This window comes from Lepidochelys olivacea (genome assembly GCF_965140295.1).
Source record: "Lepidochelys olivacea isolate rLepOli2 genome assembly, chromosome: 4".
NCBI lineage: Eukaryota > Metazoa > Chordata > Testudines > Cheloniidae > Lepidochelys > Lepidochelys olivacea.
In genome coordinates, this window is record NC_140414.1 from 75,741,964 (window position 1) to 75,766,531 (window position 24,568).

Sequence of the window (24,568 nt, forward strand, 5' to 3'; positions counted from 1 at the left end):
AATGACTAACTCATGTCATGATATGCATAATATACAGACTGTTTCACAGCTGGTATCTCTCATTCTTTTCTTTTACGTAAGCATATCACAGTAAAAATTAGGATGCTAAGTATAGCCAGTAAAAAAGCTTTGCTGGGGGAGGGGGAAGAACAGGAATAGAACTACTTATACGAGAGCATAGAAGAGTGCGCAGCAGTCAAAATTCACTTCTCTGTCACTTGAAATATGTTAAAACCCTTTAATGCTAGTCTTTCTCACCCTTTTTTTAAAGTTATCTGAGCTGTTATGTCCCCTGACTAGGATATAATGTCTTGCATTAATACAGTACCATTCATTGCAAAGGATCCCGAAGTGATTTATTAAGGTTAACAAACTGAAATAGAATCTATATGCAGGGATCAATTACAGGGACTACTGAAATGTGGCACCATTGGGATAACCTACAGAAATGGTTCACTAACCCACAACAATTGTACACAGCAGTTTCGGAGAAGTGAGGACTATTGGCCAAGATCCTTAAACTAGTGACTGAAGTTAGCCTCCTAAGGGTGGAACTTTCAACGGTGCCCAAGTGATTTAGGGGCAAAAGTGCCATTGAAATTCAGTGGGTGCAATGACTGAAGTAATGATACTATGGCACAGGGGTGTCAAAATCAGACTCCTGAAAGGGATACGGTAGTCTGGAATGGTTGAGAACCACTACTTTAGACCATACCAATTCTCTACAAAGATGTGTGGTCTAAAGCATGGTCTCAACCTTTCCAGATTACCATATCCCTTCCAGGAGTCTGATTTTTGTCTTGCGTATCCCCAAGTTTCACCTCACTTAAAAATTACTTGCTTACAAAATCAGACAAAAATACAAAAGTGTCACAGCACACTATTACTGAAAAATTGCTTACTCTCTCATTTTACCATAAAATGATAAAATAAATTGACTGGAATATAAATATTGTACTTACATTTCAGTGTATAGTAAATAGAGCAGTATAAACAAGTCGTTGTCTTTATGAAATTTTAGTTTGTACTGACTTCACTAGTGCTTTTTCTGTAGTCTGTTGTAAAACTAGGCAAATATCTAGATGAGTTGATGTACCCCCTGGAAGACCTCTCTACGTGTACCCCTGGTTGAGAACCACTGACCTAAAGAAAAGAGCATAAGGTGGGAGTTAGAACATCTGTGTTTTGATCCCAGAACTGCCACAGACTCACTGTGTTATCTTAGGCAAGTCATTTCACCCCTCTGCCTGTATACTTCCCCTCTTCCCCCACCCCCACCCAATGTATACACATGACATAATATATATATATCTATAATAGAGGGGTGGGGTGAGAACTAACTAATGTTTGCACACAGTGCTTTGAACATATGAAGTAAAAAAATTTTGTTTCACCCTGAGAGCCACAGAGAAATCCTTCTTCTCTCAGAACATCTGGACTGTGGGCCCATTCTTCCATGCTACTCTTTAGGACATAATTTTCTGGTAGAATGCCTCCCTCAGGAGCAAAATTGCCATTGCCTTCCACATCCACACCAGGGTCATAATCCTCCTCCCCCTAAGGGAGTAAATAGACTATGGACTATAGATGACACATGTGGGGGGCACGTGGGGTCACATGCCATCCCCCCGCCCTCCGATTTCTGCCAGGGTGGGCTGAGCACAGCTGAAGGGTCATGCTTACTAAAGACACCAGCAGTGAGTGCCCCTGCTGAGCCCCACTAGCTGGCGCCTAGAGCAGGGAATTGAGACCACTTTCTGCCAGAGGGGTGTAGGGAGGCTTGCTGAGTCGCATCCCTTCCTCACCGGCTGGCAGCTATTTACCTGCTTGAGTATGTGTCTGGACTAGCCTGCCTGGAGCTCAGGGAGTCAGTTGGGGCATTGCGGGGGGGAGATAGTGAAGTAGTGGGGCCTGCAGAAGCTAGGGTGGGGTAGTGAGCCTAGGGAGGCAGCAGGGGCCAGAGGCGATAGGTGGGAGCTGGAAGAGGCAGCAGGGGCCAGGAGCAATGGGGGAAGGAGGGGAGCCCAGGGAGGCAATGGGGGCCAGGGATGATTGGGGTTGGGGAATCTGGGAAGGCAGTGGGGCAGGGTCCTAGGGTGCCATTTTCCCAAAGGCCAGTCATGGCAGGATGAGCTTTAAGGATAGGTGATGTGGGCGACCAACCAGTGTGCCATGGTTAGAGGGGTGCATGGTCAAGAGGGTGTTGCTGGAGGGTGCCTTGGCAGTCACCAGGAAGTTGACCATGTCTGTGGTGGTTGGTGGGGGCTACCATTGTGCCCTCCCCAATCAGCAGTTACCAGTTGCCTATGAAATGGACTGTAGAGGAGGAAATGCTGACCTAGCTAGTGCAAACTCGCAGAGAAATTTTCACATAAGCTTCATGTGACTGTTCTTCTCTGACCAGACATGATTCCAAAATTCCTGTAGCACCTGAAAGAGAAAATGGTACTAGAAGGCCTTCTTTGCCTTTCCTCTTTTAATCTCTAGGGCCATTTGAATGTGAATTCCTCCCCTCTGAACCTTTCCACACTAAACAGCAATAGGGATGACAAAGCCCAAAGTGTAAAGATGTAATCTATTGATGGTCAGTCTGCTCCATGGAATATCCTATGCTGTATAAAAGCTAGTTTGCTTTAAACTTGCTTTATTCCATCTTTAAGTGCATGCAAGTCTTAAAATTTCATCCAGCTTTATAAGCTGAAAAACACCTTTCTCATACTTCTGGGTGGCTAATGGATCCATTACACTAGTGCTACTTCGAGTGAGCTGAACTGGCACTTACCAAATTCATTGCAGGAAAAATAAAAACTTCAGTGAGGCATTCATTCAGTAGACTTAATTTTCACCTCTCCGCTGAGGAATTTACAATAAATACCCTGAATTTCCTGTAAGCAAACTGAGAGTTGAAAATGTTATCAAATAAACATACGTAGCTAATGTAACCAAAATCTCCAACGTTGTCTCTGCATTTCATGAAACAGCACTTACTAGGTTGCAACTACAGTCAGAAATGGGGGAATGAATTGTTCTTGATAACAGTGATGAGTGCAGTCAAAAATCAGGCCTGTTTCCTGTTCATCAAGCATCACATTAAAGATGGTTGAGGTAATTTTGTATTGAATTGCTTACTACTGCATTTTGATCTTCAGCTACTGAAATGAAGCAGTGTCTGATGTGGAAGGTTGGGATTCATGTTCTTTTTTCTAATGATAGGTCATTGATGGTGACTCCCAACCTCAACTAGAAGTCAAAGAATACGTAAAGATTTACTTGCAATAACTCCCATTGAGATCGCTAGTTGCTAGCCACATAAATCTCTCACGCATCAGGGGAAGAAAATAAAACTGACCCTCCTAAGAAAATAACTTTGTCTAAACCTCACCAGATAAATCTCCCTGGTACAAACTATATTAGCAGACATTTTATGACCATATAAATCATAGTACCATAAATATTTGGGGTAAAAGGAATTTCGGTGACAATAGAGACTTATTAGAAGTCTAAACCTGCACAAGACTAAAACTGGACCCTATCTGAGAAAGTAATTAGGCTATGAATGGCGTCTTTGCCTTGAAAGGTGTTTCCAGAAAGAAGAAAAGGAAATAGAAAGAGGAATAGGATTGCTAGATAGGTTTCCGAGTCCCCATTTTATAGGGTCTTGGCTATAGTTATCAGTCCAGAAATTCTGGGTCAGCCTTTCCTTCCTCTATATTACCAAACTCTTAGCCTATAGAAAAGGTGACCAAAGTCTAGGATTCTGGCAGATGCAGTAGTTGAAGTTCCTCATGCAGAATATGGAGGGGGTTGGATGGCATGGGGGAGGAGGAGAACAGAAGTGTTAATACTGGCAGGTGAACTGACTGGATAAATTTGTCCCCAAACCAGATAATTGTAAAACTAGGCCAAATGGGGCTATTGAGTAAACAAAAGGAAGTTTATTTGTTTCTTGCCTAAGTGGTTCAGTGTGTGTGGGGGGCGCTCTGGGCACAATAGGACACACAAAAGGAGCTTGTTAGTCTTCAGTTACAAAACAGAATGGTATAGGATTTTAGTTCCATTATCAACATTTCCTAGCCTTGAGGAATATTGTGTCTATTCTTCATCTGCACAGGGGACTTGTGTGCACAGTTCTCATTAGTGTTAATGGGAGTTACCTCATGTGTAAATCCATTAGATATTGAGTGGAGAAGGCACCATTTTTCCTCTAGAATATAAAAATAAGAATAAACATAGTCATTCAGATTTAATATTTTTAGAGGCAAATTGTCCAAGTATCTTCCTGTTTTGCTAATCATAAATGAAAAGGAAACCAAACTAATTTTATTCTATCCATTTGGCTAGAATGAAATAGGAACAGGTTCAGTCCATTTGTAAAGGCTCCTAATTGACCTTTATTTGACATCTCTAGCACTGCATGTAGCATTACAAACTGTTCTTAAATAGGAATGGAAGATACCCTAACACTGGATCACTTTTTTTTAAAAAAGTTTAGGAAAAGCAACAGATATGGCTTCTATTGTTTTTATTTTCAGGACAAGATGCCAACAAAGCAAAAAGTTTCAGATGGAAGCAATTAATGGAAGATTAGAATTGCAGACATGCACTAAGAAGTAGTTAAGAACTAAGGGAACAATCTTGTCAAAGGGATTTTGAATATTTTGTTGATCTGAAGTAGAAAATTCCCTGCATTTTTCTCTTTTTATCTGAAGTAAATCAGTCTTTCAATGCATTTGCATAGTTGTATAATGAAAAAAATCTATTCATAAGGATGAAGGCTGGGAGGGAGAATGTGCATGTACTGGTATTGATAAACAAATCACTTTGGAGCCTGCCACACCAGATTCCTGGGTGTTTAGGAAAGGAATAACTCCTGTCAAGAGTGAATTATGCCATTTGTATCAGAATTAGAATCACTAAGGTCATATTTAGTAGGAACCTTAAAAAAAGTAATGATATGGAAGGTGTAAGACATGGCTTTGCTATTTTGATTGCAAATTTGAGAACAAAAATCACATATTCTAGATGGAGGATTTGTAATGAACACAAAGGAGTTTGCTTGCCTACACATACTGCCTTAGACTCTCAAAACAAGAGATTAAATTGTAACCTAATTTCCAGGTGCTTAATGCAGGTTACTTTTTAAAACTGTACAATGTGTTAATGGTACCTGAAGAGAAGTTAAGAAAATTATTAATAGTAATTTGTAAGTATGTATGTTTATTAAGTAAGCTTGAGATTCATCTTATATTAGAAAGTTGTATTTCTTTGTAGGCTCCATGAAATATAAAAACAAGCAATAAGTTTTCCTTAATGTATGTAGCTGTTCAGAGTTTGCAACAATTTTTCATATCATTTTGTTAGTGGTAGATACAAATCAACACTTTGTTTTCTCTTTGTGTTCTGTCCCTGTTCACATGTGAACTGCAGATGGTTCTGTGAAGGGAAAGAGTTGCAGAATTCCCCTGATATTCAGATCCATTGTGAAAGTGGAGGCCTCCATTCACTAATCATAGCAGAAGCCTTTGAGGACGATACTGGACGTTACACTTGCTTGGCATCAAATTCTGTTGGTTCTGATAGTACTTCAGCAGAAGTATTCATTGAAGGTAAGAAAAAAGGTAAAATGAAAATACTTAGGCTCCTAAATCAGTTAGGCATTCCAACACTGACCTCAGCAATACTTAAATATTTTTACAAACCTGGGCCTAAGTCTTGTTTTCAAAAGGGATGTAGGCATCTAGGAGACAAGATCCCATTTTAAAAATGGAGCTGACTTTAGATACTGCACATTAGGTTTTGTTTATGATTTTGTAGCTTTGAGATTTTCAGCTGAGTCGAGCAAGATCTTACACTCAACTTGATGACATTTCTGTGTCTCCAAAATTCAGAGACTGTTCTAGACATCAATGGGGAGAACCATATTGATTTTGGCAAAAATTGGTAAACTGAAAGAGGAAATGGGGGAGACACAGACACTCTGGCATCTGCTTAGCAGAGCTAAGGGGTTCAGTAGTCTATAGATCAAAGAACCAGTTGATGGCACCCATTAACACCTTCTGGCATGCCAATTGTGGCAGCTCACCTCTGCCCATCCTCCCAGTACAATTTTAAAACATTGACACCCTGAATGAAGTATCTTCCAGACAGAAATTAAATAAAAATAATGGGAGGAAGAGTGGAATGGGGGCTCACACAGATGGTAGAGGCTGGTGTGGGGAGTAAGGAGGGAATGGGTGTGGGGAAGAATGGAGGAATCTGTTATGGGGAAAATGAGCAATGGAGGGGTATACACAGATCCCAATGGGGCTTCCTGGGAGTCCTTGGAATAGAAAGGGATGGGAAGGTGCCACATAGGGTGCTTGGAATGGGGAGGAATGAAAGGAGCCCCGTCCTACAGAAGCAACAAATTGTGTGATCCTCTACTTAGGATTATTTTGGTATGAAAGCCATTTTGACACTGTAACCTTTTGTAGTGTCATGATCCAAACTTAGACTCCAGTCCTACAAACAGAATAAACTCAGAGGGACTACTCTCATATGTAAAGTGCCTCGCTTGTTTGCAAAGTTGAGGCCTTAATTTCCAATTGAATGTACTAAATCAACCAAAATAAAATTTTGTTAGTCACCTAATGAATGTACTTAGAATCTGGCCTGTATGATTTAAATATTTGCTTCTCTAAAGCTTTTAAGTGAGCTTAAAATACAGGCATGCCCAGAACCAAATGCCAATAATTCTTCTCATCTCTCTTTGAATTCAAGACTGCTCATATTTCAAGTGCTTTATTAACCAACTGAAGTTAAACTATTGTGGAAAGACACTCAAAGGCGTTTTTAATTATGGCATATTTAAAGGCTAAGTTGACTTAATTCTATTTTTTTCTTTTGAGCAACTATTGTTCTTTCAACCATTTTTGGAATAATTTATTTCTTTTGGGGGTTTCAGTTCATAAATGCAGCCTGTTAAATTTTCTTTATTAACAGTTAAATATGTAAAAATAGATGGATATAGTAAACACTTGTAACAGATGTGTGTGTATATCAACATATTAGAAGGATCAGCTCTTGACCAACAAAAAAATCCACTTTTCATTAGTAATTAGCAACTAAACAGTGATGCATAATTTAGTATTAGTACTATTCTTTTAATGTTCTATAAGTGTTGTATTTTCAATATTCCGTACTTAAATACAAACGAAAATCCCCATCCCAATGAATGTATAGTCTCTAGAGCTGTTATTCTGCATTGAGATACATTAGCATGCAGTTGTACATTAATGTCCTGTTAACATCCATTCCTCAAACACTCTTCTCTCTAAAGCGCGACCCACCCAAGATCACTTTCTCCTTCATTCATGGGTACCCGTAAGAAACTTTCATGTAGACTCTATTTTGGGGGTGGCAGCCATGATGATAAAGCTCACTGCAGCAGTTGTCAGACAGTTGCTGCTTTGGTAACTTCTCCCCAAAGTCTTTTCTTTTTAAGAACCACAAAAAGGAGTCAGGGAGAATAGCTCATCCCCCTTGCTGTTTTGTTGACCAATTAGCCCTAATTTCTGACAGACTGATTTTTGGTTCATTAATTTCTGGTCCCGTACTTTTCTTGTTTACTCAGCATAATATCTTAACACAGTCCTGCCTTGAATTATATCAGGGACCTTTTCATTTGTATTAATTCAGTCTTTCATTTCCTTCTTGCATATTTCTCCATCAATTTATTGCTTTAGGTTATTGTGACATTTTATAAACTTTCATTCGCTTTTCACAGCTGATCTCACAATTAGGGTAAATTTGTAGGCCCAGTTATTATAACACACCTGCCTCCTAATTTTTATAGCCTAGCAACATTGAATATAGACTGAATATATAGGTATCTGAATGATTCTTTCTTTCCTCAGAAGTCTGTCTTTGTGATGTACTAATAACTAGTTGCTTATGATTATATCAAACACAAGTTTTTGAATTTAGGTGCAGAATAATCAACAACAATTTCTCATTTTCACACATCTCTAAAGAAGAAATCCATACACCGCCATTTCCCCCACCATGTATATCGAAGATTTGGATCTAAATAAAATGACTTTTTATGAAACATCAGTTGCTGTTAAAAAAAAAACATGAAAAAGCTTTATTCCCATGTTCAAGATGTTTTGAGATACACAGATTATATTAAAACTTCCAGTTACACAGAATGCCCCAATTTAAATTCTGAGTATGATAAATGGCATACATCAAAATTTGAAACCCTATTCTGATATTTTTCAAAGTATTAAGTTTCTTTCAAATTTCCCATTAAAGGAAGAACTAAAATCTGTGCACATAATAACCAGAATCTCAAGCAGTCATTAATGAAGGGGGTAAATGGGAGTTAAATACAGCATTTTGTTTCTCAGAAGGGTATGCAGGGTCATCAGCAGTAGTTTGGCGATGAGTATAATGCATGTAGATGAATATAAATAGCCTCTGAACTGAGGAGTTACTGAACTGAGGGTGGCCAGTTTAGCATGCAAATGTTATGCTATACTGAGTTATAGTTAAGGTTAAAGTTTATCTATAAATGTATGAGCCACACCTGTTCACTTAAACCAGCAGGAGGATAAGCCTCTTTGCCATTCTGTAACAAGTATAAGTATGTGGATATAGAAGGATGGTGTCATTGCTACAAATATTTTTATATTTACTGGTGTAAAGCCTTACTTGACAGACAGATGAAAGCTTAAAAATCAACCTGATGCAATAGCAATGCATTGGGCATCATGACCAGTTTTTTTAAACATGCTTGTGACATTACCCAGGGTACCGTCTGGACTGTTGAACAGCTGTGTCCCTCAATTCTTCAATCTGGGATGCCTTTTACGCTGCTTCACTGTGAGAACAACCACTCCTGGTCTGCCCACACACAGCTTCCAGCATATAAATGACCCCCAGATATACTGAATGAGTGCTATAGCTAGCCAGCCATATTACAGAGTGACACCAGCAAATTCTCTTCCCCAGACTTGTCCCCAGAAATGTGCATCTTGTATTGCTCAGTACCCTCCTGGACAATACAACCTTATAGAAAGTCCGTCATTTCATTTAAAGACAATTATGTGCACAAATCTTGTTATCTCAAATGAAGTTCCCAAACACACTGGTTTAGATAAAACAAATTTATTAACTATAGAAAGACAGATTTTAAGTGATCACAAGTGGAGATATAAAAGTCAGAATTGGTTACAAAGAAATAAAAGGTAAAACACAAACTAATACCTAACTTAACAAGCTGAGTGAATTTAAAGCAAAAGGTTTCTGTCACCACATGCTTACAGCAGTCTGGCTGGATTCCTTTCCGCCAGAACCCCTCCCCCAGTTCAATGATGTTTCCTTTGTCTTTTAAGTGTTGATGCAGTGAGTAGAGATGAGGAGAGAGAGGTAATCTGAGGAGTTTACTCCCCTTTCTTATAGCATTTCTCTTCTTTGAAAATCAACTCCAGCTGGGGTTCAAACAACAGCCAGTCTGTTTCTTTGCCAACATGTAAATTTCCTGCTTACACCCTTTTTCCTGCCAAAGAATAGCTGCTTAACCAGGTGGTGGTCCATTTGATTATGTTGACACCTAGCTGAGGTGTTGGCTAGCTTGTTGTCTCTGGGGAACTGGTCTATCCCCAGACTTGGAACATGTTTTAAACTAGAATTTTATAACTTTACATACAATGTTGCCATACATATTTTACTAGGACAATAAGGATTAGCAAATTATGAGCTTTCAAAAGATAACTCTCAAGGCATACTTTGTACAAAATTTATCATAGTCTTGTAAAAAGGGTGAACATAAAGATACAGACTGACACAATGCTTTACTGGAAATCTTGAATTAATGCTGACATTTTAATTTTAAAAAACAGTATATGTTAGGTAATATAGTTTCTTTCGTTGTGAGATCAAATGGAGCCTCTGGTGAAACCCAGGTCTATATATATCCAGATCTTGCTCCATTATCACCTCTTTCTCTAATCTATCAAAAGTATAGCCACACTAATTATTCATAGCTAATAATAGAGTCCAAGGCTAAAAGGGACCATTTTGATAATTGAGGCTGATCTCCCATGCAACACAGGCCAAAGAACTTTCCCAAAATAATTTCTTTTGAACTACAACATTTAAAAAAAATCCAATCTTGATTTAAAAATTGTCAATGATGGAGAATTCAGCACAACACTTCATAAATTGTTCTATAAAGTAATTACCCTTACTGTTAAAAAATATGTGCCTTATTTCCAGTGTGAATTTGTCTTGCTTCAACTTCCAATGATTGGATCTCTTTTTTTACACATTTGTCTGATAAATGAAGAGCCTGCTATCAAATGTTTGTTCTCCATGTAAATACTTACAGACTATGATCAAGTCACCCCTTAACCTTCTCTTCGTTAAATTAAGTAGAATGAAATTTCCCCCTCTTTACTGGCAGTTTTATTTAATATAACTTTAATAGCTACAGTGTATCATTTGCTATGATTCTTGCTATGAACTGCGGACAATGGATATCCCAGATGAATTGTTAGGAAAAGCTCTAGTTAGTGGCCTATAGATTTCACTCTGCATTTCTTTGACCCACAAAGACATTGAAAAGTCACACACATCCCCCCCCTTTTTTTTTTTTACATACGTTAATAGCACAGTAAGTGATTCTTTCAGGAATCTTGTCTAGCATGCATAGTATTATTTTTTTTAGTAGCATACAGCAGCAGCTTCCTTAAATTTCTTAAATTCCTTAAATTCCCTTTCGTGGAATGGATTTAAAAAATGCATCCCCTTAAACAATTAATCTGACTGTACCAAATTCATTGTAGGTATATCTCTAAAGCAGAGATGACTCATACCTGCCAATAGTGGGGGGGGAGGAGGGACAAAGTGAAGGCAGCCAGCTTCAGCAATGTTACTGAGCATGCTCAGTCCACATGAGCATGTTTAGGACTAGCCAAGCAGCAAATTGGGGGGGGGAGAGGAGACAAGTGACCCACATGCCCCTCCTCCCACTTGTTGCCACTGCTCCAAAGACTTCCATGATGTTAAACCAGGTAGGAATGAATATGGGCCATTAACTCATCTTTTAAGGAAAAATAGCATGCATGTAGGTAACCAGAGGTTTTTTGCTTAATTTGCCTTAATGTGAAGGAGTGAAAAACCAAGGAAAAACAATTTGTGATTAAATAGCAATTAACCTCTAATAATCTATATCAGCACAGTTATGACTTCCAAACTGTTTAAAAATCATAAAGACATGTCAGGCAATAAGAAAAGCTACAATACTTTTCAAAAAAAGAATTTCCAGCTCTGCATTGAAATGATTTCACTTATACTACATCCTATAAGTCAATTCAGTGTAATGCTTTCAGAATAATACTAAAGAAGTATAGTATTTACTTTTGAAATTAAGCATAGTGGAGATTGGGGAGTGTATAACAACACTGAATACACCCTTTTTTTCCCCCCCAGGTGTCAGCTCAACAGATTCTGAGAGTGAAAGTTTAGTTTTCAAGTCAAAATCTGGAGCTATGCCACAGTAAGTGTGCTCAGTAACACCAATGATATACAAATTTTCTATGTAACTTATAAGAATGGTAGCAGAACTGTTCTGCTACATCCGTCCTTGCTGATGTTACTCCAAAAGAAGAGGCTAACTGGTGTTAATCAATGATCCAGTTATGTTAAAGTACAATACCGGACCTTGATCCTGGGACTTGCTGTATGCAGGTTTTATTGTAGGCTCAGAGCTATCAAAACAGAAAACAACTTTAGACTAATGGATATCTGTTTAAAAGAAAATATGTTGATTTATAATGCATGCAGACAATAGCTGTAGCAAGATCAACTTGGCTCTACTCACAGAACATCTAGTGAAGGGGATTTCTTAAAGAACAAAGTCAATTTAACTTACTTGTGGAAAAAAGTTTAATATAGGCTGGAAAATTTCTATCTGTATATATTAGGGAAGTCGATTAATCAGTTAACTCATATGATTAACTTTAAAAAATTAATTGTGATTAATCGCAGTTTTAATTGCACTGTTAAACAGTAGAATACCAACTGAAATTTGTTAAATATTTTGGATGTTTTGTACATTTTCATATATATTGTATTCTGTGTTGTAATTGAAATCAAAGTGTATATAGTTTTTTATTATAAATATTTGCACTGTAAAAATTATGAACAAAAGAAATAGTATTTTTCAATTCACTTCATACAAGTATTGTAGTGCAATCTCTATCGTGAAAGTGCAACTTACAAATGTAGACTTTTTTTGTTACATAACTGCACTCAAAAACAAAACAATATAAAACTTCAGAGCCTACAAGTGCACTCAGTCCTAATTCTTGTTCAGCCAATCGCAAAGACAAACAAGTTTGTTTACATTTATGGGCGATAATGCTGCCCACTTCTTATTTACAATGTTGTCAGAAAGTGAGAACGGGCATTTGCATGGCACTTTTCTAGCCAGCATTGCAAGGTATTTACATGCCAGATATGCTAAATATTTGTATGCCCCTTCATGCTTCAGCCACAATTCCAGGGGACATGCTTCCATGCTGATGACTCTCATTAAAAAAATGTGTTAATTAAATTTGTGACAGACCTCCTTTGGGGGAGAATTGTATGTCCCCTGCTCTGTTTTACCCGCATTCTGCCATATATTTCATATTATAGCAGTCTCAGATGACCCAGCACGTTGTTCATTTTAAGAACATTTTCACTGCAGATTTGACAAAATGCAAAGAAGGTACCAATGTGAGATTTCTAAAGATAGCTATAGCACTCGACCCATGGTATAAGCATCTGAAGTGCCTTCCAAAATCTGAGAGGGATGAGGTGTGGAGCATGCTTTCAGAACTCTAAAAGAGCAACACTCTGATGTGGAAACTACAGAACCAAAACCACCAAAAAAGAAAATCAACCTTCTGCTGGTGGCATCTGACTCAGATGATGTAAATGAACATGCATCGGTCTGTACTGCTTTGGATTGTTATCGGGCAGAACCTGTTATCAGCATAGATGCATGTCCCCTAGAATAGTGGTTGAAGCATGAAGGGACATGTGAATCTTTAGTGCATCTGGCACATAAATATCTTGTGACTCCGACTACAACAGTGCCATGAGAAGACCTGTTCTCATTTTCAGGTGACATTGTAAACAAGAAGTGGGCAGCATTATCTCCTGCAAATATAAACAAACTTGTTTGTCTGAGTGATTGGCTGAACAAGAAGTAGGACTGATTAGACTTGCAGACTCTAAAGTTTTACATTCTTTTATTTTTGAATGCAGGTTTTTTTGGTGCATAATTCTACATTTGTAAGTGTAGCTTTCATGATAAAGAGATTGCATCACAGTCCTTGCATTAGGTGAATTGAAAAATACTATTTCTTTTGTTTTTTACAGTGCGAATGTCTAATAAAAACAAATATAAAATGAGCTCTCTGTTCTGTGTTGAAATTGAAAGCAATATATTTAAAATTTAGAAAACATCCAAAAATATTTACATAAATGGTATTCAATTGTTTAACAATGTAATTAATTGCGCAATTAATCGCGATTAATTTTTTTAATCGCTTGACAGCCGAGTATATATAATACATACATCTCTGTGACAGAGGGGTAAATTTCCAAGTAGTTTAGTTGAGCCAAATTTATATGTGGAAATACTTTGGCAATACTGAATTTGAAAAAGCATTTGGGGGCAGGAGGAGGCATTCATGTAACGGTATATATACCAATGTTCCCTCTAAAAAGATAGTTTGAATTTTGATGTATCTGAAATTTGGAAAGGTAAATTTTTGAAAGTTAAAAAGCAAAATGAACAATTTTAAAACTTTGTGAAATTTTACCCAAAAACAAATGTTGTTGCTTGCTCACCTGTATCCAATATCTTCCTTAATTCCTAAGTTTTTGGATATTCCCAGAAGGAGAGAAGAAAGGTGGACATAGTGATGAGAGTTTTCTCTGAAACTTAAACAAATAGTAATGTATCTGTTTATATTGTGATAACTGTTTCTTTGCAATGTGAAAAGAGAAAAACTTATTTTCCAGATTAAATCTTAGAATTTGCAAAGTATTTTAGAATGCAAGAAGCCTTAAATTGCTTATGTTCAAAATTTTCTCCTATCCTGGATGTTCAGAATTTTATTTTATTGGTTTCTTTCATGGAAATAATCTCTGTCAAACATATTGTGCTAGCAACAGTGTATGTGCTGCATCTTCTGTCCTTATCTAGTCTCCTTCTTTGATTAGGTATAGAAAATGTGCAGTGTGACCAGTGTGGGCATCATTAAAGATCAGATCTACCATCCTTACCCATGCTTATTCTGAGTAGTCACTCTGAAGAAAATTGACTACTCATGGAAAAGCGGGTATTTATTCAGTGTGAGTAAGGCTGGACCTAACTTTATGAAATCTTAGAAGATGTCAGCTGTGCACATTCAGAAGTGATCACTTAAACCATGATTGATTGATTTTTATAATTTTCTAGAATCTATCCCCCAAACCAAAGGAAAAGCACTTATCCTCAGAGGACTTGAGTGGATGTCAAGTTTGTGTTTTTAAATAAAATGTTTTGTTTTACAATTTACATATTACTTCTTCAAGAGGTGTCACTGTGGGTGCCCCACTGTAGGTGTTGTTGCAACCTGTGCCATTGTTCGGAGATTTTTACAGCAGTACCCTTATTGTCCGCACATGTGCAGAGCCTGCCTCACATACCAGTCTTGTCTTAATAGTGCACATGCTTGGCCAAACTCCTCAGTTCCTTTTCTACCATCCCCGGCAGGAGTCGGACCTACAGAAGACTCATTAAAACTTTTTCTCTTACCCATTCTACATCCTTTTTTCCCTTAGTTTAGCACTCTAGTTACTAGATAAGTACATCCCTTTAAAAAAAAATCGTTCCCGCTTGTTCCTCTCAGCCTCCAGCTCATGCTAATATGCCTGGCTCCCCAGGATTTAAGTGGTGCACTACGTGCAGAGATGCCATCTCTATCTCGGATGGTCACTCCCAGTGTATAAAATGCCTGGAGGAGTCCTTTATTCCTCAAAAATGTGCCCATTGTTCCAAATTAAAGTTCAGGGCACGTAAAGACAGAGAACTCCACCTGAAAATGATTCTTGGGCAGAAGTCACTTGGACCTGCTTCTGACCCAGGTTCGGGCTCCTCGGTGAACCACAGCTCTCCCGCCTCCAAAAAGGACAAAAGAGAAAACGCCCGCCTCCCTCACCCAGAAGGGAAACATTGCAAGCAAAAAGGTCACCGAGCAGGTCTGTTTCTTCTATACAGACTTTCTCTCGGCTCAGCACCTTTGATGCACTGGGTTCCTCTGGCATTGCGCTAATCCCGCCTCTGGCTGCGGCAACAGCGCAAGCTCCCGGTGCCGAGGCTTCAGGCTTCTAGTTGCCCGCCTCTGTCATGGCACCGTTCAGCACCGCAGTGGACACGGTGACAGCACAGAGGACCTTGCCGGAACAGACACGGGCTGCGCTTACCTCCCCGGCACCACTGACCTCAGCGCATGCATTGAGCGCTACGGTGCGGAGAACGTCGGTGCCAAATGACCCTTCAGCACCACAGGCACTCCTAACGGAGGGTTTCTCTCACGCAGGCTCTCCGGCACAGCAGTGCATTCATTCACCAGACCTACAAGGTGTCACCTAACCTATAGGTACCTCTATTTGACACCTATTTTTCTTCTGGACATTCACAAGCAGTCCGGACACCTGTCTCCAGCTGTATCTCTCTTTTCTGGTGATGAGGAAGCCATAGTGCAGGGAGACTTTTCACCATACCAGTTCTCCCAGTCACAGAGCCAAATCAGCACTGGTCACACAAAATCTGGGTCTTTGTTAATCAGAGACCTCCCTCCCTGGTATACAAACCCGTGGGTGGCACCACCTATACCCTTCCCCTGTCAATGGCAATACTGAGGTCCATGGGCACCATATAAGCGATTCCACTATGATAGCCAAGATACCAGAAAGAGGAGCAATGCCACCTCACCACCACCAGTGCATATGGGTACGAATGAGACACAACAACAAGCTGTTACTCCACACTTCGATGAACACACTACACATGCTTCCCCAACCCTTCTGGAGCCTGTATCCACACAGGATGAGGTTATACTGGCTGCCCCACCAACACTGTCAGATAATTTCTTAAAATTTCAAGACCTCTTCAAAAGAGTCACCAATGAATTGAATATTCATCTGGAGGAAGTTTCTGAAAACCAGCATGGGTTGACTGACATCCTGCAACCTGCCTCCACATCCAAGATTGCCTTACCTATAAATTCAGCCATTATGAATCCTGCCAAAACCATATGGCAGACACTGGCTACTAGCATACCTATCTGTAAACGAGCTGACCAGAAATATTTTATTCCTTCCAAAGGGTCTGAGTTCCTTTTTACTCACGCAGTGCCAAACTCATTGGTAGTAGAGGTAGCTAACCAAAAGAACAAACACCAATTTCCAGGTCTACCCCAACTGTTAAAGATAGTAAAAGGATGGACCTGCTTGATCGTAAAGTGTATGCTTCGTCCACATTACAATTCCGGATATCTAATTATTCAGCAGTTCTGGCAAAACATGACCACAAAAACTATGAGAAACTCATGGACTTTATTGATGACATTCCAGAGAGCAAAAAAACCATCAGTTTAAAGCCATAGTCTCTGAGGGACAGGTCATCTCCCGTACTGCACTACAAGCTGTGCTTGATGTTGCTTATACAGCTGCAAGGTCCACTGCTACAGCAGTTTTGATGCGTTGAGCTTTCTGGCTTTCATCGTCTTCTTTCCTTCGCGTGGTTCAGAATACCAGTGAAGATCTCCCTTTTGATGGTGGAAAACTATTTACCAGTAACACCAACGATGTGCTTCACTCCATGAAGGACTCGAGAGCAACATTACAGTCTCTCTGTATACAACCCCTGCAAATAGGAGGAGACAATATAGATACCAACCTTATCAATGTCCACGCTACCCGACGTATGCTCAGCAAAGTCATAGACCATATGAACAACAACATCAGCAACTAAGATGTTGCTGTATCAATTCATCGGCTCCATGTCAACCCCCTCCCACTAATAAGCAAATCTGAAGATGTGGTCGAGGGTATAGAAAACATCATCCCTACTTCAGTGCCCATTCCCTTCCTATCTTTGCCCCCCACCACACCCCACACCCTGTCCCTTTTCAGGGACCCCTCTCATGAACAAGTGCTCCACCAAGAGGTGCATCACCTCCTCCAATTAGGAGCAGTAGAACCAGTGCCCGACCAACACAGAGGAAAAGGGTTCTCCTCCCATTACTTTTAACAGAAAAGAAAACTGGGGGATGGTGACCCATTCTCGACCTCAGGTGCCTCAACAAATTTATTATTTAAAAAAAAATCAAAATGGTGACTCTTGCAACCATAATCACAGCACTGAAGCAGGGAGATTGGTTTTCAGCCCTCAACCTGCAGGGCGCTTATGTTCATGTGACCATACATCCTGCCCATAAATGTTTTATTCGCTTCGTTCTGGGGTCACAACACTACAGTACAGGGTCCTACCTTCTGGCCTCTTGACTGCGCCTTATGTCTATGCCAACCTCCTTGCAGTTGTAACCGCTCATCTCAGAAGGCAGGGAATCATAATTTTTACTTAAGTTGACTACTGCCTTTTCAAAGCCAGGACCCTCCAAGAAGCCATTCAGTCCACACAACAGACAGTCCAATGTTTCCATGCTCCTGGCCTGCAAATGAACAAAGAAAATCTACACTCACTCCCACCCCACAACTGGAATTCATAGGAGCACATTTTGATTCACGCAAAAGAATAGCACCACTCCCACTCCATCTTCTCAACACCATCAACCTTTTGGTTGCCAAGCTGTACAACAGTCCACAGGTGACTGCACGAGATTGCCTACAGCTCCTAGGCCACATGGCCTCTTGCATTTTTGTAGTCAGGAACGCTTGCCTCTTCATGAGGTGTTTCCAAAATTGGATGACCATTGCCTACAGACCGAATATCCATGGTCTGAACAACCTTTTATACATACCTCCCAGAGTCAAGGACTCCCTCCACTGGTGGACATTGCCTCACAACCTTTGCTCCGGGGTCCCCTTTCTACAGGACGTCCTGCCAGTTATCAGAACTATGGACGCATCCCTTATGGGACAGGGAGCACACATACCCCAATACGCTGCCCAGGGGCTTTCATCTCCTGCCGAGAAGTCCCTTCACATCAGCGTTTAGAACTCTGAACAATATGCAGTGTAAACAGGCAAGGGCGGGGGCAGCGCGATCCCACTCCCTTTCTACAGAAGCGATGAAACGATGGAACTGGTGTCTCAGACACAATGTCTGAATATCAGCTGCATACTTACCTGTCTTTCTCAATACCACCACAGATGACCTCAGCAGAAGATTTCTCATAGACCACGAATGAGAACTAAATGAGGAGATAGTACTAGACATATTCCACACGTGGGGATATCCAACCACCGACCTTTTTGCAACTGCAGCAAACAAGAAATGCCCAAGATTTTGTTCCAGAGCAGAACTAGGAAAACACTCCTCGGGGGATGTGTTCATGTTCCCATTTCCCCAATAACACTCATGCACAAAGTACTGATAAAAATACTAACAGACCAAGCCAGGGTCCTAATGATCGCCGCCACATAGCCCAGACAGACATGGTACCCTTTCCTTTTCAAGATGGTGCTTTCCACACCTATCGCACTACCCCGCCTCCTGAATCTCTTGTCCCAACAACGCGGTCTACTACTCCACCCCAATTTAACCATGTTACACCTCAAGATTTGGCTCCTTCATGGTTCTCTCATGCCGAGTGAACTTGCTCGGAACAGGTTCGAAATGTACTCCTTCATAGCACAACAAATTCTACATGGACCACCTACCTTCATAACTGGACAAGATTTACACACTGGTGTGCTGCCAAAGAAACCGCTCCTTTTTTCCGCGCCTCTCCCACTAATCCTCAACTATCTGTTAGAGATTAAACTCTCTCTGGACTCTCCCTGAGTTCCATCAAAGTCCACTTGGCCACAATTACAGTGTTCCATGATGCCACCAATGATAGGCCTATCTTTGCTCACCCTATTACTAAGCGATTCTTTAAGGGACCCCAAACTCTATACCCAGACATCAAACTACCTAATCCACCTTGGAACCTTCTCTTAGTCTTAATATGCCTAACCAAAAAACCATTAGAACCATTAATCACATGTTCCCTCCTACATCTCTCTATGAAAACTCCATTTCTAGTAACAATTACCTTTGCGAGACGCACAGGAGAAATTGCAGCACTCATGGCAGATCCACCATACACCATATTGTTTAAGCACAAAGTCACCCGACACTTAATCCCCAGAATTCTACTGAAGGTGAACTCATCTTTCCATGTCAGTGAGCCTATCCATCTCCCTACCTTTTTCCATAACCACACGCAAATTCCTTTGAATCTACAATGCACTTTTTAGACGTGTGCAGGGGTTTGTCCTTCTATTTGGACAGGACTAAAACCTTTAGGCGTTCCGACAAGCTATTCGTCCCCATTGCAGAATGCTCTAAGGGGTCATTTATCTCTAACCACAGACTTTCCAACTGGATCTCGAGTTGCATTTGTCTCTGCTATCAATTACAGAATGTGACTACCCCTACTTTTATCAGGACTCACACCACGGCAGCCTCAGTGGCCTTTCTACATAATGTCCCCCTTTAAGAACATTTCCAGAGCTGCCATTTGGGCTTTTGAAAATATGTTTGCAAAACATTATGCTCTTACACAGGGACCCATCACCGATACGCGTGTGGGCAGAGCTGTTCTATCTACTGCATTCCTTCCAGATCCAAGGTCCCTACCTCCTTGAGAGATACTGCTTTTCAGTCACCTACAGTGGAGCACCCATAGGGACATCTCTCGAAGAAGAAGAGAAGGTTACTCACCTGTGCAGTAACTGACGTTCCTCAAGATGAGTGTCCCTGTGGGTGCTCCACTCCCCATCCTCCTCCCCTCTACTTCGGAGCTGGGGCGGCCTCCGTTGTAGAGAAGGAACTGAGGAGTTCGGCCGCGCATGCGCACTATTAAGACAAGACCGGTATGTGAGGCAGGCTCCGCGCATGCGTGGCCGATACGGGTACTGCTGTAAAAATCTCCGAACAACGGCACAGGGGCGCAGCAACACCTACAGTGGAGCACCCACAGGGACACTCATCTCGAAGAACGTCAGTTACTGCACAGGTGAGTGACCTCTTCTTTCATAACTGAAAAGCAGCTGATGAAGGGATTGGGTTCAACCCTTCCATCATACTCACCCTTTGGGCTGATATTCTCTGTCTTTGCCCAAAGTTAATATTTTGGAAGGTAATGAGCATGGACTAAGATGGAAGATGATTTTGTAATTTTAATCTGGCAGTGTGATCAGCACGAGTTTATAAATTGCACAGTGACGCAGACAGGTAGGAAGAGGATAGACAATAAAATATAGTAGAAAGACAAAGTGGTCATATTTTATTGGACCAATTTCTGTTCGTGAAAGAGACATGCTTTGCAGTTTACTCAGAGCTCTTCCTGAAAGTACTCAGTACCTTACAGCAGGTACTCAGACACCCTGACGGAAGAGCTCTGTGTAAGCTCGAAAACTTGTCTCTTTCACCAACAGAAGTTGGTCCAATAAAAGATATTGCCTCACCCACCTTGTCTGTCTAATATCCTGGGACCAATGCACCTACAACAACACTGCAAATAAAACATAGTGTCATCCCTTTTGGTTTATCTCAAATCCTGTAAGAATTTTGAGTTTACGTTGGTTCCAAAGTAACACATTTAATAAGTGTTATATGATCTGAAAAAAAAATATTCCCCCCCCCCTCTTTTTTTCCAGGGTCCAGAAGAAAACCACTTCTGTTTCCTTAACAATAGGATCTTCTACTCCAAAGGCTGGAGTCACCACAGCTGTAATTCAGCCTATCTCTGTGCCCATTCAGCAGGTACTCAGACATCATGTTAAGTCAGTCAAATATATTAAATATATCTTTCAAAATTAAATATTGGGGGGGGACTGCCATTTGGGGGGGTGAGGGATCATACTTCATATTATTTAACTTGAAATCATTAAACTGCCATTTGGAATCTGAAGATTAACTTAGTAAAAAAAAAAAGATATGCTGAAGTTACTTACTTTATTTACCCCTTTCAGTGTATTTGAGCATGTGTACATATGTGCTATATAGGTTTTTACACCACAGTCATAATCATAATATCTGAGCACTTGATAATGTACTGGGAAGAGAGGTAGATATGCTGGAGGGTAGGGATAGGATATAGAGGGCCCGAGACAAATTAGAGGATTGGGCCAAAAGAAATCTGATGAGGTTCAACAAGGACAAGTGCAGAGTCCTGCACTTAGGACGGAAGAATCTCATGCACCGCTACAGACTAGGGACCAAATGGCTCGGCAGCAGTTCTGCAGAAAAGGACCTAGGGGTTACAGTGCACGAGAAGCTGGATATGAGTCAACAGTGTGCCCTTGTTGCCAAGAAGGCCAATGGCATTTTGGGCTGTATAAGTAGGGGCATTGCCAGCAGATCGAGGGATGTGATTGTTCCCCTCTATTTGACATTGGTGAGGCCTCATCTGGAGTACTGTGTCCAGTTTTGGGCCCCACACTACAAGAAGGATGTGGAAAAATTGGAAAGAGTCCAGCGGAGGGCAACAAAAATGATTAGGGGACTGGAACACATGACTTATGAGGAGAGGCTGAGGGAACTGGGATTGTTTAGTCTGCGGAAGAGAAGAGTGAGGGGGGATTTGATAGCTGCTTTCAACTACCTGAAAGGGGGTTCCAAAGAGGAGGGATCTAGACTGTTCTCAGTGGTAGCTGATGACAGAACAAGGAGTAATGGTCTCAAATTGCAGTGGGGGAGGTTTAGGTTGGATATTAAGAAAAACTTTTTCACTAGGAGGGTGGTGAAACACTGGAATGCGTTACCTAGGGAGGTGGTGGAATCTCCTTCCTTAGATATTTTTAAGGTCAGGCTTGACAAAACCCTGGCTGGGATGATTTAGTTGGGGATTGGTCGTGCTTTGAGCAGGGGGTTGGACTAGATGACCTCCTGAGGTCCCTTCCAACCTTGATATTCTATGATTCTATACTGAACACTGCACAGTATGGTACATTAATACGATTTTTGATCATTCTTATGTGTATTCTTTTTATACTGCTCAGAACTCCCTATGCATATGACATTTAATTACATACTTTTAGCACAAAATGACTCTTTAATTTTTATTTTCTGTGGTTAACTTAAATCAAATGGTTGTGGTTTCAGTTATACTTTGCTGTTTTTTACATCAGCTGTTGGAAATAAGTTTGCCTAAAGCGATTGTAAGTTATAAAGCATCTATGTTGGTCTCTAGACAATCACAATATTTTCTCTCAATATTAACTTAATTGAAATTAACTCTTCTTCCTCTCTCCTTTTGTTACATTGGTTCAAGCCCTCCTAGTACTTAGATTATTTTTTAAATAACATACTACATTGTTATATGGTACGTAATAATAGGAGATGCAGAAGTACTTCATTTTGAGAAAATATTTTAAAGATGATCAGATACCAAACACACACAACTCATTAAGGTAATGACAGTTGGGAACACAATTCTCGTGTGGATCACTGAAACCTTTAAATCTTGCATTTTGATTGCAGAAGCACACATGTGAAATAGTAAAGTCGCACAATTGTACTATAATAAAAACTCCTTTGCAGGATTATGTAGTTGGATTTGCATTAGATCTATATTGAACATATTATCAGAGCATATTCAAACTTTACAGTAATAATACATTTAGCACTTCAAGTGACTGTCATTTTTGGTTTTCTAGGTCCAAAGCCCTACTTCATATCTGTACCGACTAGATGGATCCAAGCCTATCTACTCCACACCCATTTTTACAAAGGTCTGTTTTCTCTATCATTATATACATTCTAGATTTTACTTTCCAGTCTCTAATAATGCATGAATCCTTTAATCATATTAAAACATATACTTTGTATAGTTTTTTATGAGTCCTTTTCCTTGAAGGTACTAGTGGCCACTTAAGAAAAACAGTTTTACACTGTAATAGTGAATTTCCTGTTCTTCTGCTCTATTGAAAAGTTTTAAAGAATTATATGTGCATTTTTATGTGTTTGTAGCATACCTATCACTTGTACTTGGCCATGGCTACAAAAATTAAAAACAAAACATTTGGCAACACATGCTAATAAGAAAAACCCATTCCCATGATTTCATCCTGGATAATAAAATCTAATGGTTTTGAAGTTATTTTAACAATAAAGTCATTCATGTATAATATAGTTATTTCAACATTTCAGATATATCATCCATCCTTATCCTGAGGATCTTTTAAAAATAAAGGCACAAACCACTTATTTGTCAGTGAGGAAGTATTGGTGGAAAGTCTATTAAGGGTTATTGAAACTCTGCAATTATTTACAGATAAATCAAATATTTAAGCTCACATTCACCTTAAATTACTCCTGAAAGTTCAGAACATACACTGTTGGAATAAACCAGGGGTTCTCAGACTCAAGGAGTTGCAAGGTTATTACATGGGGGCCCCAAGCTGTCAGTCCCACACATGGCGGGATCTGCCTGTCAGCTCTAGACCCATGTATGGTGGGGCTGACAGCCTGAGCCCATCCGCCTCCAAAGAAGGGTGCCAAAATAGAAGTTTGTCTAGGACACCATTTTCCCTAAGGCTGGCCTGGGATTGAGACAACATTAGAGGACTTGATTTTTCATTAGAGGACTTGATTAAACTGTAGACCAATCAGAACACTGAGATTGCCTCCCCTCCCCCCCTCAAAAAAAAAGGTAATTTATAATTTAACAGTGAGACACACAGGCAGGAGTGGCACTAGAGGAAGACTTATGGGGACTATAGCCACCCCAACATTTGCCTTAGCTTCCCCATGTGCAAAGGTCAAACATTACACAGAAGTAAGGGTGGCTTTCCAGCTGCCCAGCTCTGAAGAGTGGCTCTCCAGCTGCCCAGCTGTGGCCAGCAGCAGCGCAGAAGTAAGGGTGGCAATGGAGTGCTATGTCTGCTATCAAGAGTGATATTGACAATGTTTCTTTGTGCCTCTGCCCCCAGTATTAAACAGTAACTATTTAAAAAAAAAACTTTTCTGGTTATAACAATAATTTGATAAAAATGTGTTTTAGTCATAATTTAAAAGTTGTGAGGAAAGGCACATTCATTTTAAACAATAGGATTTTAAATGTATTTTAAAATGTGTTAAATATAAAAAAATGTGTTTTTAATTTCTAAGGGGTGGGGGTCGCACTCAGAGATGTGCTGTGTGAAAGGGGTCACCAAAACAAGAAGTTTGAGAACCACTGGAATAAACAGACCAACATATCACCAACTGGGGAAGACAGCCCCCTCAAAACATGGTATTCAACAATAAGTAACACGTCCAGTCAACACTTCCTTAACATAGCATGAGTTGGCACAAACCTCTTTTTAT

The 24,568-nt window shown here is 40.1% G+C and overlaps 1 protein-coding gene across 2 annotated transcripts in view; it reads left to right on the forward strand.

The window, feature by feature from the left end:
- The window catches only part of PALLD (palladin, cytoskeletal associated protein), a 358,590-nt gene that overhangs the window by 125,210 nt on the left and 208,812 nt on the right, over window positions 1-24,568 (forward strand). For both annotated transcript variants that reach the window (XM_084626104.1, XM_084626105.1), the window contains 4 exons: window positions 5,428-5,606; window positions 11,476-11,542; window positions 20,917-21,022; window positions 22,918-22,992. In XM_084626104.1, the coding sequence (XP_084482230.1) occupies window positions 5,428-5,606; window positions 11,476-11,542; window positions 20,917-21,022; window positions 22,918-22,992 (427 nt within the window). The remainder of the gene's footprint in view (window positions 1-5,427; window positions 5,607-11,475; window positions 11,543-20,916; window positions 21,023-22,917; window positions 22,993-24,568) is intronic.